The sequence below is a fragment of the Macaca thibetana genome, chromosome 7, assembly GCF_024542745.1.
Source record: "Macaca thibetana thibetana isolate TM-01 chromosome 7, ASM2454274v1, whole genome shotgun sequence".
Taxonomy (NCBI): domain Eukaryota; kingdom Metazoa; phylum Chordata; class Mammalia; order Primates; family Cercopithecidae; genus Macaca; species Macaca thibetana.
The window spans coordinates 54,970,095-54,986,171 of NC_065584.1; the positions used below are offsets into that span (position 1 = coordinate 54,970,095).

Sequence of the window (16,077 nt, forward strand, 5' to 3'; positions counted from 1 at the left end):
GAGCCTGGAAGTCAAGGATATAGTAAGCTATGATTGGGCCACTGCACTCCAGCCTGGGCAACAAAGCAAGATTCTTATCTCAAAAATAAATACATATTTTATTGGCATATAATGAACCATCTGGCTAAAACAGAAAAATCACAAGCAGGAAGATACATTCCTCTAGATCAGAGTGGACCTAGAAATAAAGACAAAGGTACCTGTAATCGTTATGTTATTCTTTTATTTCTATCAATTTCTCTAAGACCAGAAGATTGTTCTCTAAGTGGTCCTGTGACCCCTGCTCATAAAACTACAGAGGACATTTCAGAGGAAGTCTAAAAGAGAAGGAACAAATAAAAACAGAAGGCATGGTCTATGGAACCATGACTCAAACATCCACCGTTTGAACTAATTTTTAGTAAAGCAAAAACAAAAAACAAAAAACAAAAAACAAAAAAACCAGCTGAGAGAGCACCTGTCTTGAATTTTACACTTTACAAAATACTTAAAAATAAGGCATTTTTAATATGTTAGCTTGTTTTATTTTGTAAAAAACTTCCATTTCTAAGCATTCCTAAGACCACTGTTTATTAACACAACTATAGGCAATTAGCTAAGTTATTAAACTAGTTTTAAGGACAATTTTGCATTAAAAATTACAGTTCTTCAATGATCAGTTACCCGGTAACAACTTCAAAGAATTCAGGACTTTAATACAGAGAAGCTGAGGCCAAGCATGGTGGCTCACGCTTGTAATCCCAGCACTTTGGGAGGCCGAGGCAGGTGGATTGCCTGAGGTCAGGAGTTCAAGACCAGCCTGGCTAATAAGGTGAAACCCCGTCTCTACTAAAAATATAAAAATTAGCCAGGTGTGGTGGTGCACACCTGTAATCCCAGCTACTCAGGAGGCTGAGGCAGAGAATCACTTAAACTGGGAGGCGGAGGCTGCAGTGGGCTGAAATCGTGCCACTGCACTCCAGCCTGGGTGAAAGAACAAGACTCTGTCTCAAACAAAACAAAACAAAACAAAACAAAACAAAACAAAACACCGCAGAAGCTAAACCCCAGGATCTGAGGAAAATCCAAGATTTAACCCACAAGGATTTCAACAATGACTGTAGCCTGAAGTGATTGGGAATTCCAGTTATATAAAACAATGCTTCAGAGGAAAAATGTTAACTCAGAATGAAATTAAATATTTTAATGCATAACATATTCTGTGTCAAGAACTACTAGTAGAACTACCAATCTCTAAAAACTAGTACTGTAAAAGTTTAAGGAGAAATGGTTCTTCCATTAGGACAAAGAACCTGCACCAACAACATTATAATTTGAACAAAAATTCAGTACACATTAGAAACGAACAGTATGATTTTTTGGTTGGTTTTTTCTTAAGATTAGTTTCACCTTATATAGTTCGGTATTTTAAAACAACATTCTCATTTTCTTTAATAATTCTATGCGTATACACATAAATACACATACACAACAGAAAAAGACTTTGGGAGGCCGAGGCAGGCAGATCACCAGGTCAGGAGTTCAAGACAAGCCTGGCCAACATGGTGAAATACCATCTGTACTAAAAATACAAAAATTAGGCCGGGTGTGGTGGCTCACACCTGTAATCCCAGCAGTTTGGGAGGCTGAGGTGGGTGGATCAAGAGGTCAGGAGCTCAAGAGCAGCCTGGCCAAGATGGTGAAACCCCGTCTCTACTAAAAACACAAAAAAAATTAGCCCGGAGTGGTGGTGGGCGCCTGTAATCTCAGCTACTTGGGCGGCTGAGGCCGAGAATTGCTTAAACCTGGGAGGCGGAGAATGCAGTGAGCCGAGATCACGCCATTGCATTCCAGCCTGCGCAAAAGGGCAAAACTCCATCCAAAACACAACAAAAAAAAATTAGCCGGGAGTGGTGGTGTGCGCCTGTAATCCCAGCTACTCAGGAGGCTGAGGCAGGAGAATTGCTTGAACCCAGGAGGCGGAAGTTGCAGTAAGCCAAGATCATGTCGCTGCACTCCAGCCTGGGTGACAGAGTGAGACTCCATTTCAAAAAAAAAAAAACATGAAAGAAAAATATGTCCCTCTACCATCACAGGCCCTGAATTTCCCTTCTTAGAAGGAATCACTATGAAGTCTCTAGACTGTTGGTCCAGAAATTTTCTATGCATATACAAGAATAAATATACTTAATGTAGTATATATATATTTACTCAACACATTGCGAATATATACACCTTGTTCCACACTCTGCTTTGTTCATGCAATGCATTATTTTGGAGATCATCCCAAATCCAAACACATAGATATATCACATTCTTTTTCATGGTTACATAGTATTCTATTATATGTTCAAACAATGTATTTTAGAGTATGTATACAGATATTTATAGATTGGTTTCATTTTAAAAATAAAGCAAAGCATTAAATTTTTTTTTTTTTTGAGACAGAGTCTCACTCTGTTGCCAGGCTGGAGTGCAGTGGGACAATCTCGGCTCACTGAAATCTCTGCCTCCCGGGTTCAAGTGATTCTCCTGCCTCAGCCTCCTGAGTAAATGGGACTACAGGCGCACGCCACTATGCCCAGAAAATTTTTGTATTTTTAGTAGAGACAGGGTCTCTCTATGTTGGCCAGGATATTCTTGATCTCTTGACCTCATGATCCACCCCCCTCAGCCTCCCAAAATACTGGGATTATAGGCGTAAGACACTGCACCCAGCTTTTTTTTTTTTTTTTTTGAGATGGAGTCTTGCTCTGTCGCCCAGGCTGGAGTGCAGTGGCATGATCTTGGCTCACTGTAACCTCTGCCTCCTGGGTTCAAGCAATTCTCCTGCCTCAGTCTCCTGAGTTGCTGGGACTACAGGAATGTGCCACCACGCTCAGGTAATTTTCGCTTTAGTAGAGATGGGGTTTCAACACATTGGCCAGGCTGGTCTTGAACTCCTGACCTCAGGTGATCTGCCCACCTCGGCCTCCCAAAATGCTGGGATTACAGGCATGAGCCACTGCGCTGGCCTAAAATATTTTTAACATATATACTTTTACATAGATATTGAAGGAAGAAGCTGCCTCCTCAGAGAGGAGCATGGTAGTCTGGGTTTAGAGGAGAAAAAGTAGAGTTTTTGTACCAGGTGTAACATACTCTATTTTAAAAATGAAGTTAAAAAATAAAGAAAAAAAAAAAATTAAGAACATTAAAAACCATTACATGCTCAACTGAACTTGTAAGATAAATAAGAACATCAAATGAGATGCCACTTTTACTCCATTAGACTTTGAGACTCTCCAAAATGTTTCATAATTCCATCTTGGAGAGATACCAAGGGAAGAGTCACTCTCATATACTTGCCAGTGGGAATGTAAACTGATACAATGCACTGGAAAACAATCTGCAACATCTATCAAAATTTAAAATGTTCATACTCATATCCAGCAATTCTACAAATTTGCCCTATCAATATGCTCATGTATAAATTAAGTAATATGTACAATGATAGTCACTATATGCTATACATATTAGTATAAGGCCAGAAACAATCTAAATGTCCAACAGACTGAATAAATTTTAGTATAGCCATACAGTGGATTATAATGCAACTTAAAAAGAATAAGCAGTTTGATATACATACTGATATAAACCAATCTCCAAAAAATACAAAGTAAAAAAAAAAACAAAGGCAATGTAAAAAACAAAAGTTTATCTATAAGAATATGCTCATAAATTTAACCTAACACTGGAAAGCTACCCAATAAAGAGGTAATAGTAGATGTTGTTTCCCTGTACCTATCCCTAGATACTCAATTCCTTTATCCCTCAAGAGATAAAATAATGTATACTAAAATCTACTTTTCAGTATATGTTATTTTTAAATTCTTTTTAATTTTTACTTTCCAAGAAACTTCTTGACAATATACACTATTTTGAACCTTTAGAATTCTGCATTATGGGCATAAATTATTTAAGTATTTTAAGTAAAATTTATTGTAAAAAACTATGTACTGTATGACCCATTTTTTATATACAGAAAAAACTGATGGTACAAAACCTGAAATGAATCTTCAATACGTGTTTTACAAATCATAGCAATAATTCTTACCTAAATAACTGCTGAAAGTTTGGTTTAATAAAGTTTGCTTCAATATTTTGTCGTATGCATATTATATGGGTTATTCCATGTTTCTGTAGTATAGGTAGCTGTAAAAAAAAGCAGGGGGAGGACAGGGAAGATGAATATTTTAAAATATCAAACATCCTCTTACTATATAACACAGATGTTTGAAAATACACAGAACCCAAGTCTCTGCTTAAGTCCAGGGGATTAAAGCTAATTTTATAATAGACCTGAAGTGGGTAGCAAGATATTTCAATGATTCAAGACTAACACACTAATGTCCTCAAAAGGTTAACAGGGATATTTCATACCTATAATTTTAGAGCTTAATGGAGCCTTTATGCAAGATGTTTGGCATAGCACCTGGGACACACAGCAAGTGTTTAATAAATGGTAGTTATATATATTGACTGCAATCTTTATTCTTTAGAGGGGACTACTAAGACATAAAACAGTTACATTACCAAATACTTGGACATCACTGACCTAGTTAACAGCAGTACCTGAGCCCAAATCTCTAGACAACTCCTTGCCTCTCCCAGTATACTTTAAGAGTCAGAATTAATTTACATACTTCACATAATCTAGTTAACCTTTCACCATTTAAAAATTTTCCTGAAGTTAAAAATGGCAACTTCAATGGCGTGTTATTATATTCCATACAGGTTGAGTATCCCTTATCCAAAATGCTGGTCCCAAGATAGGACCATAAGTGTTTCAGATTTCAGATTTTGAAATATTTGCCTTGGCTGGGCGCAGTGGCTCATGCCTATAATCCCAGCACTTTGGGAGGCTGAGGCAGGCGGATCACAAGGTCAGGAGATCAAGACCATCCTGGCTAACACAGTGAAACCCCATCTCTACTAAATATGCAAAAAATTAGCCGGGCGAGGTGGTGGGCGCCTGTAGTCCCAGCTACTCGAGAGGCTGAGGCAGGAGAATGGCATGAACCCAGGAGGCGGAGCTTGCAGTGAGCCAAGATCGCGCCACTGCACTCCAGCCTGGGCAACAGAGCGAGACTTTGTCTCAAAAAAAAAAAAAAAAAAGAAATATTTGCCTATACATACTGAGATGTCTTGGGGATAGGATCCAAGTTTAAACACAAAATTCATTTATGCTTCACACACACCACATACACATACTCTGAAGGTAATTTCATACAGTCATTTGGTGCATGAAACAAAATTTTGACTGGAGTTCACTTGTGCTTTCATGCTGAAACTCAAAAAGTTTCACTTTGGAGCATTTCAGATTTTTCAGATTAGGGATACTCAACCTGTAGTGCTTTTGGCTCCATACTTAAAAGCAATTTAACATGACAATTCTAGAAATTACCAAAAAATAAATTTTCATTTGCAAGTGATTATAAGTTTAAGTTAGTTTATAGATGTTATTTTATTACCTAGAGCATTAAGTTCCTTGACAGAAAAGATTTGTATTTGCTCACTGATACACAGTATGTGTAAAGTGTATAATACAATCACTTAAGTATCAAGTATGTATAACTAGTTAAGTGTTCAATAATTATCTGTTCAATAAATGAACTAACAAATCACAATGGCAAGAGAATCAGATAACCTTGAATTTCCTGACACATTCAGTTTAAAATCCTATATATTTAATTCCCATTTCCTGCATTTTAAATAGTACAAAACAGTAGCACTAATAATTCATGAGCAAAGTAAAAAAATAATAATTTATGTGTTATGAACTAAATGTTTGCATCACCTCAAATTCATATGTTGAAATCCTTACCCCCAAGATATGATGGTGGAGTCTCTGGGAGGTAATCAGTTTTAAATTGATGTCAAGAGGGTAGAAACCTCCATGACAGGATCTGTACCCTTGTAAGAGGCAAGAACTCGTTCTCTTGGCTGTGTGAGGATACAGCAAGAAGGGAGGGATCTGCAAACCAGCAAGAGGGTCCTCACCAGAGCCGGACCATGACTGTGGACTTCCCAGCCTCCAGAACTCAGAGAAATAACCGTCTGTTGTTTAAGCCACCCTGTCTATGGTATTTTGTTTGAGCAGCCTGAGCTAAGACAATATAATTTTCAAGTTTTAAGTTTTAATTTCTGCAGCAAGTTTTATGTCAGCATAGATTAGAATTCAATTATCTTTGTATTTGAGTATAACCTGAGTTAGGGAAAGTGAGATAAGCATTTGGTAAGCTTAATAATTAACCAATGTTCTATATTGAGACTTGTGCCAGTTCCACAACAAATTCAAAATTAAGTCCTTCGTGTATACTTGATGACCTATGGAGTTTTCTTATCTACTTTATGAATGTGAGAAAGTACAAGATGATGCACATAATTATGTATAAATATGCTTAAACAAGCTTTGAAGGCCCATTAGACTACTACTAAGTAAAAATAAACTATCAAAATAGAGCCCTAACGTAACAGCGAATAGAATTATTTTGTACTTTTCAAAGGCAGTTGCTTTTGCACCAACCTAATATAAAGCAAATTATGACCTTACTTCACATTTAAAAACAACAGAAAAACTTTACAAAAAGAAATAGTTTACTAGTTACAAAGGCCCTAAATTTGACTCTTTTATTTAAACTGTATTTGAATTTAATAAAAGATATACTTAAGTAAATGTGGCCAGGCATGGTGGGTCATGCCTGTAATCCCAGTGCTTTGGGAGGCTAAGGTGGGAGGATCACTTCAAGCCAGGAATTTGAGACTAGCCTGGGTAACACAGCCAGACCCCACCTCTAGAAAAAATTTGAGAATTAAGCCAGGCATGGGGGTGTGTGCCTGTAGTCCTAGCTACTTGGGAGGCTGGGGCAGGAAGACAGCTTGAGCCCAGGAGTTTGAGGTTACAGTGAGCTATGATAGTACACCACTGTACTCCAGCCTGGGTAACGGAGCGAGACCCCACTCCTCTCTCACAAAATAATAATAACAATAAATGAGTGTTTAAAAAGGAGTTTATCCATTTAGGTTTATCTCCATTATTATTTTTTGTTGTTGTTTTCAGATAATGCTATGAAAACAAATATGGGCTATATTATGGTTACCTAGGGTGGGAAATATAAAATACTGCCATAGAGGCTTTTTCTCTTTCTAATAAGACCATGGTGACATTTCAAGAGAAGAAGTTTTGAAGAACTAGACCTTTTTTGGTGTGTGTTTTTGTTTCGTTTTGAGACAAAGTCTCACTCCGTCAACCAGGCTGGAGTACAGTGGTGCCATGTTGGCTCACTGCAACCTCTACCTCCCAGGTTCCAGCAATTCTTGTGCCTCAGCCTCGCAAGTAGCTGAGATTACAGACACGTACCACCATAACCAGCTAATTTATGTATTTTTAGTAGAGACAGGGTTTTGCCATGTTGGCCAGGCTGGTCTCAAACTCCTGGCCTCATGTAATCTGCCTGCCTCAGCCTCCCATTGAGGAGACAGATCTTTAAACAAATACTTTAATGTGATAAATACTGTATGTATATTTATAAAGTACAATGGAAATTTTAAAAATGAAAATTATCTAAAACGATCTGGAAGACTAGTACTTGGTGAATAGCAAATTATATGGACAATAACCTTGTTTACATCAGTCTTTTTTTTTTTTTTTTTTTGAGGCGGAGTCTTCACTCTGGCGCCCAGGCTGGAGTGCAGTGGCACCATCTCGGCTCACTGCAAGCTCCGCCTCCCGGGTTCGCGCCATTCTCCTGCCTCAGCCTCCCGAGTAGCTGGGACTACAGGCGCCCGCCACCGCGCCCGGCTAATTTTTTGTATTTTAGTAGAGACGGGGTTTCACCGTGTTAGCCAGGATGGTCTCGATCTCCTGACCTCGTGATCCGCCCGCCTCGGCCTCCCAAAGTGCAGTGATTACAGGCGTGAGCCACCGCGCCCGGCCTATCAGTCTTTTACAAAATAAATTATAGCTATGTCTATAGTTACCTGCCCTGTCCTTTCCCTAGTACTTACTTTTACTAACTCCCTATCTTTCCAACTAAGCAGAAAGTCATCAGGATGTCCAGGTTTACTCTTAGCCATGTTTCAGCAGTCAAAAAAACCTTCAAGTTTCAAAATCAATGACCTTTTAAAACCGGTTAAATTCCTAAGAACATCATTTTAAATTACAGAGATATCAAACACAATTTAAGTATACTGACTTCTGAACAGGCAAAGTATTGGGGAAAGACATTTGTGGTACGTTTCATGTTGTAACTCAAAGAGAATTAGTAGCACTGAATCTTTTAGAAGTGGTAAGAACATATTAAAATGAGATCTACCTATTTTAACTGCAGCTGAGTAAGTCCATTAAAGTTTGACTATGTAGAATATCTATAAAGATTGAATATCCCTTATCTAAAATGCCGGGGACCAGAAGTATTTCAGAGTTTGTATTTTTCTGTTTGTTTTGCATATTTGCATTATACTTATAATTGAGCATTCCTAATCCAAAAATCCAAAATCTGAAATACTGCAATGAGGATTTCCTTCGAGTGACATACTGGTGCTCAAAAAGTTTCAAATTTCAGATCAGGGATACCAACCAGCCCTCTAAAGTCTGGCTGGCAAAACAACTAAGGTGAATCACTTTCAGTTAACACACACAGTCTTACCCTTGATAAGGAAGGTTTAACTAAACATAGAAATTCCTTATTTTGGGCTTTAAGTATACCTCATATTGTTCTGAAGCTATGATTAGCAATTACAGATGTCTAGTATTTTAGAGAGTAAATAAGTTATTAAAGGTCAGTTATCTGGTAAATCTTTCAAACATACAAATTTCATGAGGAAAAAACAAAAACTATGTGATTTGTGGTGAAACACTTGAGAACTACTGGTCTAGTAAAATAAGGAAAGAGGAAGGTACTCCAAAGTGACAATCACTGTTAACAGACAGTACTTGTGGATGCTCCCTAAAATAAAACTCTTTATTGCCAAAAAACTTACCCAAGAAAAGTTGGTTAATAAAAGTCTCTCTTGGTGAATCTAACAAAGTTCATACCTTGCTTTTCATAGCAGATGAGTATGGGCCTAAGAACAATCCAGGTAAAATTTCCTAGAAAAAAAAAAATTGAGGTATTTACCATCAGCAATTTAAATCTATAAGACTATGTACCATATAACTGAATTTGCAGGGTGTTTTCATAGTTGTTAAAACAATTTGCTTAAAAGTTTGTTATTTAGGGAGCATTTCCTATCCACGATGAGCAAATGATTGGGTAGAGAAATGCAGGCATGCTTTATAATATCGAATAAGACACTCAAGTTTTATTTAAACAGCTTTATTTTATATCAATAGCTCTGAAAAGTTGGATATGTGAACTTACAGAGCTTTTTATAAGCAGTTTGGATGGAATTAGTACATTGTAATGTTGCGTTTTAGATTAATAAAATCTTTTAAATTTTACTTCTATTATCTGCTAAAATCTGGAAATAAAATAGGCATAAAGGAAATGATCCTTTTAAACCTACACAAAACCTTATTTGGCCAAATCAAAAGCAACACAAGATACAACAAGATTGGAACTATTATCTATTTTTTTAATCTTTTTTTTTTTTTCTTTAAAAAACAGAGATGAAGTCTCAGTATGTTGCCCAGGCTGATAAGGAACTCCTGGGCTCAAGTGATCCTTCTGCCTCAGCCTCCCAAACTGCTGGAATTACAGACATGAACTCCTGTGCCCGACCTAAAACTATTATCTATAGTTGATAGAAGCAAATTATTACTGTAACATAAAAAGTCCAAATTCAAATATTTGCCAGTTGACAAAATTTCAACAATTTAAATATGTACCTTCCAGAAGCTGAATTCAAATTTATTCTATGTAAATTCAATATAGAAAGCTTTCAGTCTGGATATATCACATCCCAGATACTAACAGTAACTTTATAGTTCAGTTCTATAAGTCATAATTATTTGTATATAAAACTGATTTCTCCCACCAGGCTTTTGTGGGCAGAAATTACATTTAGTCATCTTTGCATTCCTCATAGCACCAAACAAAATGCCTCATAGTTACTCACATATTTTTTCAAAGTGAATTTTCATTAAGAGAGAAAAGTAACAGATTTTTAGAAGTCATGGGATTCCCAGGAACAAGATACTGCTTAATCCTGGGGCAAACAGACCTCACTGTAAAAAGTATGAAATGCAAAAGAAAATGAGTTGCTATGAGAGTTAGCTATCATTTAATTCATTCCAAACTGAAAGTATTCAATTTGATCTTCTAAAAGACTTAATTATGGAAGTTGATTGAAAATCGGACACAAAATGAACAATGCTTATTTGTTGTACAGTGAACTCTCCCTATCTACACAAACAGAGAAAGCAAACTGCTTTCAAAAGGAATACAAAGATAGTATCCAATTTTTCACATGAAGAAAAAGAAAGTGACTCATTGGCCAGGTGCAGTGGCTCATGCCTGTAAGCCCAGCACTTTGGGAGGCCGAGGTAGGTGATCACTTGAGGTCAGGAGTTCGAGACCAGCCTGACCAACATGGAGAAACCCTGCCTCTACTAAAAATACAAAATTAGCCAGGCGTGGTGGCGCATGCCTGTAATCCCAGCTATTCAAGAGGCTGAGGCAGGAGAATCGCTTGAACCTGGGAGGCGGGGGTTGCAGTGAGCCGAGATCGTGCCACTGCACTCCAGCCTGGGCAACAAGAGCAAAACTCAGTTTCAAAATAATAATAATAATAATAATAATAATAACAACAATAATAATAATAAGAGAAAGTGACTCATTAAGTACAAACACCTATTATTACATTCCTCTAATTTCCCATCTTTTTAAGATCCAAGATTAACCTTAAATATTTAAAATAATTATTTAAAATACATAATGATGAACCTACAGATCATGAATCAGCAGGTCTCAAATCCTATAAACTGAGGTTGTTACTACAATAACATGGGTTGGTTTGAACAAACAAAAGGTTGCCATACCTGCATCTCTCGTCTCATAGGGTAGGTCCACTCCTTTAAAAGGGGAGGAAAACATAAGAATAAAAGTAGATAACATTTAAAAAGTCACCCAATTAAAGGCTAAAGATGTGACATACAAGTATGTAGATTTTTTTAAAGTTACATTATACTTTAAGAATATTTTATTAAAATAGCAGACTTGGTTTCACAAACATCTGAAAATTGAAGTGACAAGAAACAAAGCTTAAGGCATTCTTTAAATAACTAGGCTTCCAGAATTATTATATTACTTCATATAATGGATGAAATTGCTCATTAAACTTAAGAATAGAATAGATACTCCAGAAGATTCTCCCCAAAACTGATCTTCTAAGTCAGAGATGTCACCAGATTTTTTTGTTTTTCATGCCAACTCTAATCAACTGACAATAGATACCTAAAACACTGTGTAGTCCAAGACAGCAAGAAGAATGTCTGATCAACAAATAATACCTGAGGCCGGGCGCGGTGGCTCAAGCCTGTAATCCCAGCACTTTGGGAGGCCGAGACGGGCGGATCATGAGGTCAGGAGATCGAGACCATCCTGGCTAACACGGTGAAACCCCGTCTCTACTAAAAAATACAAAAAAACTAGCCGGGCGAAGTGGCGGGCGCCTGTAGTCCCAGCTACTTGGGAGGCTGAGGCAGGAGAATGGCGTGAACCCGGGAGGCGGAGCTTGCAGTGAGCTGAGATCCGGCCACTGCACTCCAGCCTGGGCGACAGAGCATGACTCCATCTCAAAAAAAAAAAAAAACAACAACAAATAATACCTGAAATGGATAAAAGAAAAATGCTGTGTCATAGGTACTTGCCATCTCTGATCTAAAATGCCAAAAGCTTATCAAAGAGCCTTTCCTACACCTCACTTGGTCCTAACATTCTTGTCTAGTTCAATTATTTTAACACATATCACAAAAGATAAGAGACTTTGTTTTGTCTTTGGAATGCAGACCAATGTAAATAAGCTGTAAAATAACACAAAATGTCAATGGTGAAAGATAAAAAATATTTTAAAAAGTTAGAAAAAGAGAAAAGTAACTATAGTAAATTGAAATGAAGAATCGAAATAAGACTAGAAGGCCAGGCTCTGTGGCTCATGCCTGTAATCCCAGCACTTTGGAATGCTGAGGCAGGCAGATTGCTTGAGCTCAGGAGTTTGAGACCAGCCTGGGAAACAGAGTGAAACCCCTTCTCTACTAAAAATAGAAAAAAATTAGTTGGGCATGGTGGAGCCTGCTTGTTATCCCACCTACACAGAAGGCTCAGGTGGGAAGATCGCTTGAGCCTGGGAGGCAGAGGTTGCAATGAGCCGAGATAACCCCACCACTCCAGCTTGGGTGACAGACTAAAGACCTCGTCTTAAAAAAAAAAAATTACAGTACAGATAGTCCTCATTTATTAATGGATTGATTGCATTCCAAAAGTTTCTAAGTTGGTTGCTTAAAACTCAGAATTATTACTAGTAATTAGGTTTCCAAAGTAGTCTGGAAAATACTTTTTTAACCTTTTATTTTGAAATAATTTTAGGATTATAGAAAAGTTGCAAAAATAGTAAAAGGAATTCCATTTACCCTTCACCCAGATTCTCCAAGTCAGAAAAGTAATTTTTTGTTTGTTTGTTTTTTGAGACTGAGTCTTGCATTATCGCCCAGGCTGGAGAGCAGTGGCACGATCTCGGCTCACTGCAAGCTCCATCTCCCGGGTTCATGCCATTCTCCTGCCTCAGCCTCCCGAGCAGCTGGGACTACAGGTGCCCACCACCACTCCAGACTAATTTTTTTGTATGCTTTTAGTAGAAACGGGGTTTCACCATGTTAGCCAGGATGGTATCGATCTCCTGACCTCATGATCCACCCACCTCGGCCTCCCAAAGAGCTGGGATTTCAGGAGTCAGCCATTGCACCTGGCCCAGAAAGCATTTTTAACACAGAAGGTAGAAATGGTATCCATCTGTAATGAAAAGAGAGAATAATAATCCTACAATGAGAGACAGGTTTTTTTTTTTTTACCACGCGATTTATTTTTATTTATTTTATTATACTTTAAAGTTCTAGGGTACATGTGCACAACGTGCAGGTTTGTTACATATATATACATGCGCCATGTTGGTGTGCTGCACCCATCAACACATCAGTTACATTAGGTATATCTCCTAATGCTATTCTTCCCTCCTAACCCCCCTCCCCACAATAGGACCTGGTGTGTGATCATCCCCTTCCTGTGTCCAAGTGATCTCATTGTTCAATTCCCACCTATGAGTGAGAACATGCGGTGTTTGGTTTTCTGTTCTTGTGATAGTTTGCTGAGAATGATGGTTTCCAGCTGCATCCATGTCCCTACAAAGGATACAAACTCATCATTTTTTATGGCTGTATAGTATTCCATGGTGTATATGTGCCACATTTTCTTAATCCAGTCTGTCACTGATGGACATTTGGGTTGATTCCAAGTCTTTGCTATTGTGAATAGTGCCACAATAAACATTCGTGTGCATGTGTCTTTATAGCAGCATGACTTACAATCCTTTGGGTATATCCCCAGTAATGGGATGGCTGGGTCAAATGGTATTTCTAGTTCTAGATCCTTGAGGAATTGCCATACTGTTTTCCACAATGGTTGAACTAGTTTACAGTCCCACCAATAGTGTAAAAGTGTTCCTATTTCTCCACATCCTCTCCAGCACCTGTTGTTTTCTGATTTTTTAATGATTGTCATTCTAACTGGTATGAGATGGTATCTCATTGTGCTTTTGATTTGCATTTCTCTGATGGCAAGTGGTGATGAGCATTTTTTCATGTGCCTGTTGGCTGTATGCATGTCTTCTTTTGAGAAATGTCTGTTCATATCCTTTGCCCACTTTTTGATGGAGTTGTTTTTTTCTTGTAAATTTGAGTTCTTCATAGATTCTGGATACCAGCCCTTTGTCAGATGATGAGTAGATTGCAAAAATTTTCTCCCATTCTGTAGGTTGCCTGTTCACTCTGATGGTAGTTTTTTTTGCTGTGCAGAAGCTCTTTAGTTTAATTAGATCCCATTTGTCAATTTTGGCTTTTGTTGCCGTTGCTTTTGGTGTTTTAGACATGAAGTCCTTGCCCATGCCTATGTCCTGAATGGTATTCCCTAGGTTTTCTTCTAGGGTTTTTATAGTTTTAGGTCTAACATTTAAGTCTCTAATCCATCTTGAATTAATTTTCGTATAACGAGTAAGGAGAGGATCCAGTTTCAGCTTTCTACTTATGGCTAGCCAATTTTCCCAGCACCATTTATTAAATAGGGAATCCTTTCCCCATTTCTTGTTTTTGTCAGGTTTGTCAAAGATCAGATGGTTGTAGATGTGTGGTATTATTTCTGAGGGCTCTGTTCTGTTCCATTGGTCTGCATCTCTGTTTTGGTACCAGTACCATGCTGTTTTGGTTACTGTAGCCTTGTAGTATAGTTTGAAGTCAGGGAGCGTGATGCCTCCAGCTTTGTTCTTTTTGCTTAGGACTGTCTTGGCAATGCGGGGTCTTTTTTGGTTCCATATGAACTTTAAAGCAGTTTTTTCCAATTCTATGAAGAAAGTCATTGGTAGCTTGATGGGGATGGCATTGAATCTATAAATAACCTTGGGCAGTATGGCCATTTTCACAATATTGATTCTTCCTATCCATGAGCATGGTATGTTCTTCCATTTGTTTGTGTCCTCTTTTATTTCACTGAGCAGTGCTTTGTAGTTCTCCTTGAAGAGGTCCTTTACATCCCTTGTAAGTTGGATTCCTAGGTATTTTATTCTCTTTGAAGCTATTGTGAACGGGAGTTCATTCATGATTTGACTCTGTTTGTCTGTTACTGGTGTATAAGAATGCTTGTGATTTTTGCACATTGATTTTGTATCCTGAGACTTTGCTGAAGTTGCTTATCAGCTTAAGGAGATTTTGGACTGAGACAATAGGGTTTTCTAAATATACAATGTCATTTGCAACTAGGGACAATTTGACTTCTTCTTTTCCTAACTGAATACCCTTGATTTCTTTCTCTTGCCTGATTGCCCTAGCCAGAACTTCCAACACTATGTTGAATAGGAGTGGTGAGAGAGGGCATCCCTGTCTTGTGCCAGTTTTCAAAGGGAATGCTTTCAGTTTTTGCCCATTCAGTATGATATTGGCTGTGGGTTTGTCATAAATAGCTCTTATTATTTTGAGACATGTTCCATCAATACCAAATTTATTGAGAGTTTTTAACATGAAGGGCTGCTGAATTTTGTCGAAGGCCTTTTCTGCATCTATTGAGATAATCATGTGGATTTTGTCTTTGGTTCTGTTAATATGCTGGATAACGTTTATTGATTTGCATATGTTGAACCAGCCTTGCATCCCTGGGATGAAGCCCACTTGATCGTGGTGGATAAGCTTTTTGATGTGCTGCTGGATTTGGTCTGCCAGTATTTTGTTGAGGATTTTTGCAATGATGTTCATCAGGGATATTGGTCTAAAATTCTCTTTTTTGGTTGTATCTCTGTCAGGCTTTGGTATCAGGATGATGTTGGCCTTGTAAAATGAGTGAGGGAGGATTCCCTCTTTTTCTATTGATTGGAATAGTTTCAGAAGGAATGGTACCAACTCCTCCTTGTACCTCTGGTAGAATTCAGCTGTGAATTCGTGTGGTCCTGGACTTTTTTTGGTTGATAGGCTATTAATTACTGCCTCAATTTCAGAGCCTGCTATTGGTCTATTCAGAGATTCAACTTCTTCCTGGTTTAGTCTTGGGAGAGTGTAAGTGTCCAGGAAATTATCCATTTCTTCTAGGTTTTCTAGTTTATTTGCGTAGAGGTGTTTATAGTATTCTCTGATGGTAGTTTGTATTTCTGTGGGGTCGGTGGTGATATCCCCTTTATCAGTTTTTATTGCGTCTATTTGATTCTTCTCTCTTTTCTTCCTTATTAGTCTTGCTAGCAGTCTATCAATTTTGTTGATCTTTTCAAAAAACCAGCTCCTGGATTCATTGATGTTTTGGAGGGTTTTTTGTGTCTCTATCTCCTTCAGTTCTGCTCTGATCTTAGTTATTTCTTGCCTTCTGC

At 37.9% G+C, this 16,077-nt stretch overlaps 1 protein-coding gene across 2 annotated transcripts in view; it reads right to left on the reverse strand.

Annotated features, from left to right (window-relative positions):
* STYX (serine/threonine/tyrosine interacting protein) overlaps positions 1 to 16,077 on the reverse strand; it is a 52,018-nt gene that overhangs the window by 20,236 nt on the left and 15,705 nt on the right. For both annotated transcript variants that reach the window (XM_050796939.1, XM_050796938.1), the window contains exons 2-4: positions 11,003 to 11,035; positions 9,059 to 9,112; positions 4,076 to 4,173 (exon numbers count right to left, since the gene is read on the reverse strand). In XM_050796939.1, the coding sequence (XP_050652896.1) occupies positions 4,076 to 4,173; positions 9,059 to 9,112; positions 11,003 to 11,035 (185 nt within the window). The remainder of the gene's footprint in view (positions 1 to 4,075; positions 4,174 to 9,058; positions 9,113 to 11,002; positions 11,036 to 16,077) is intronic.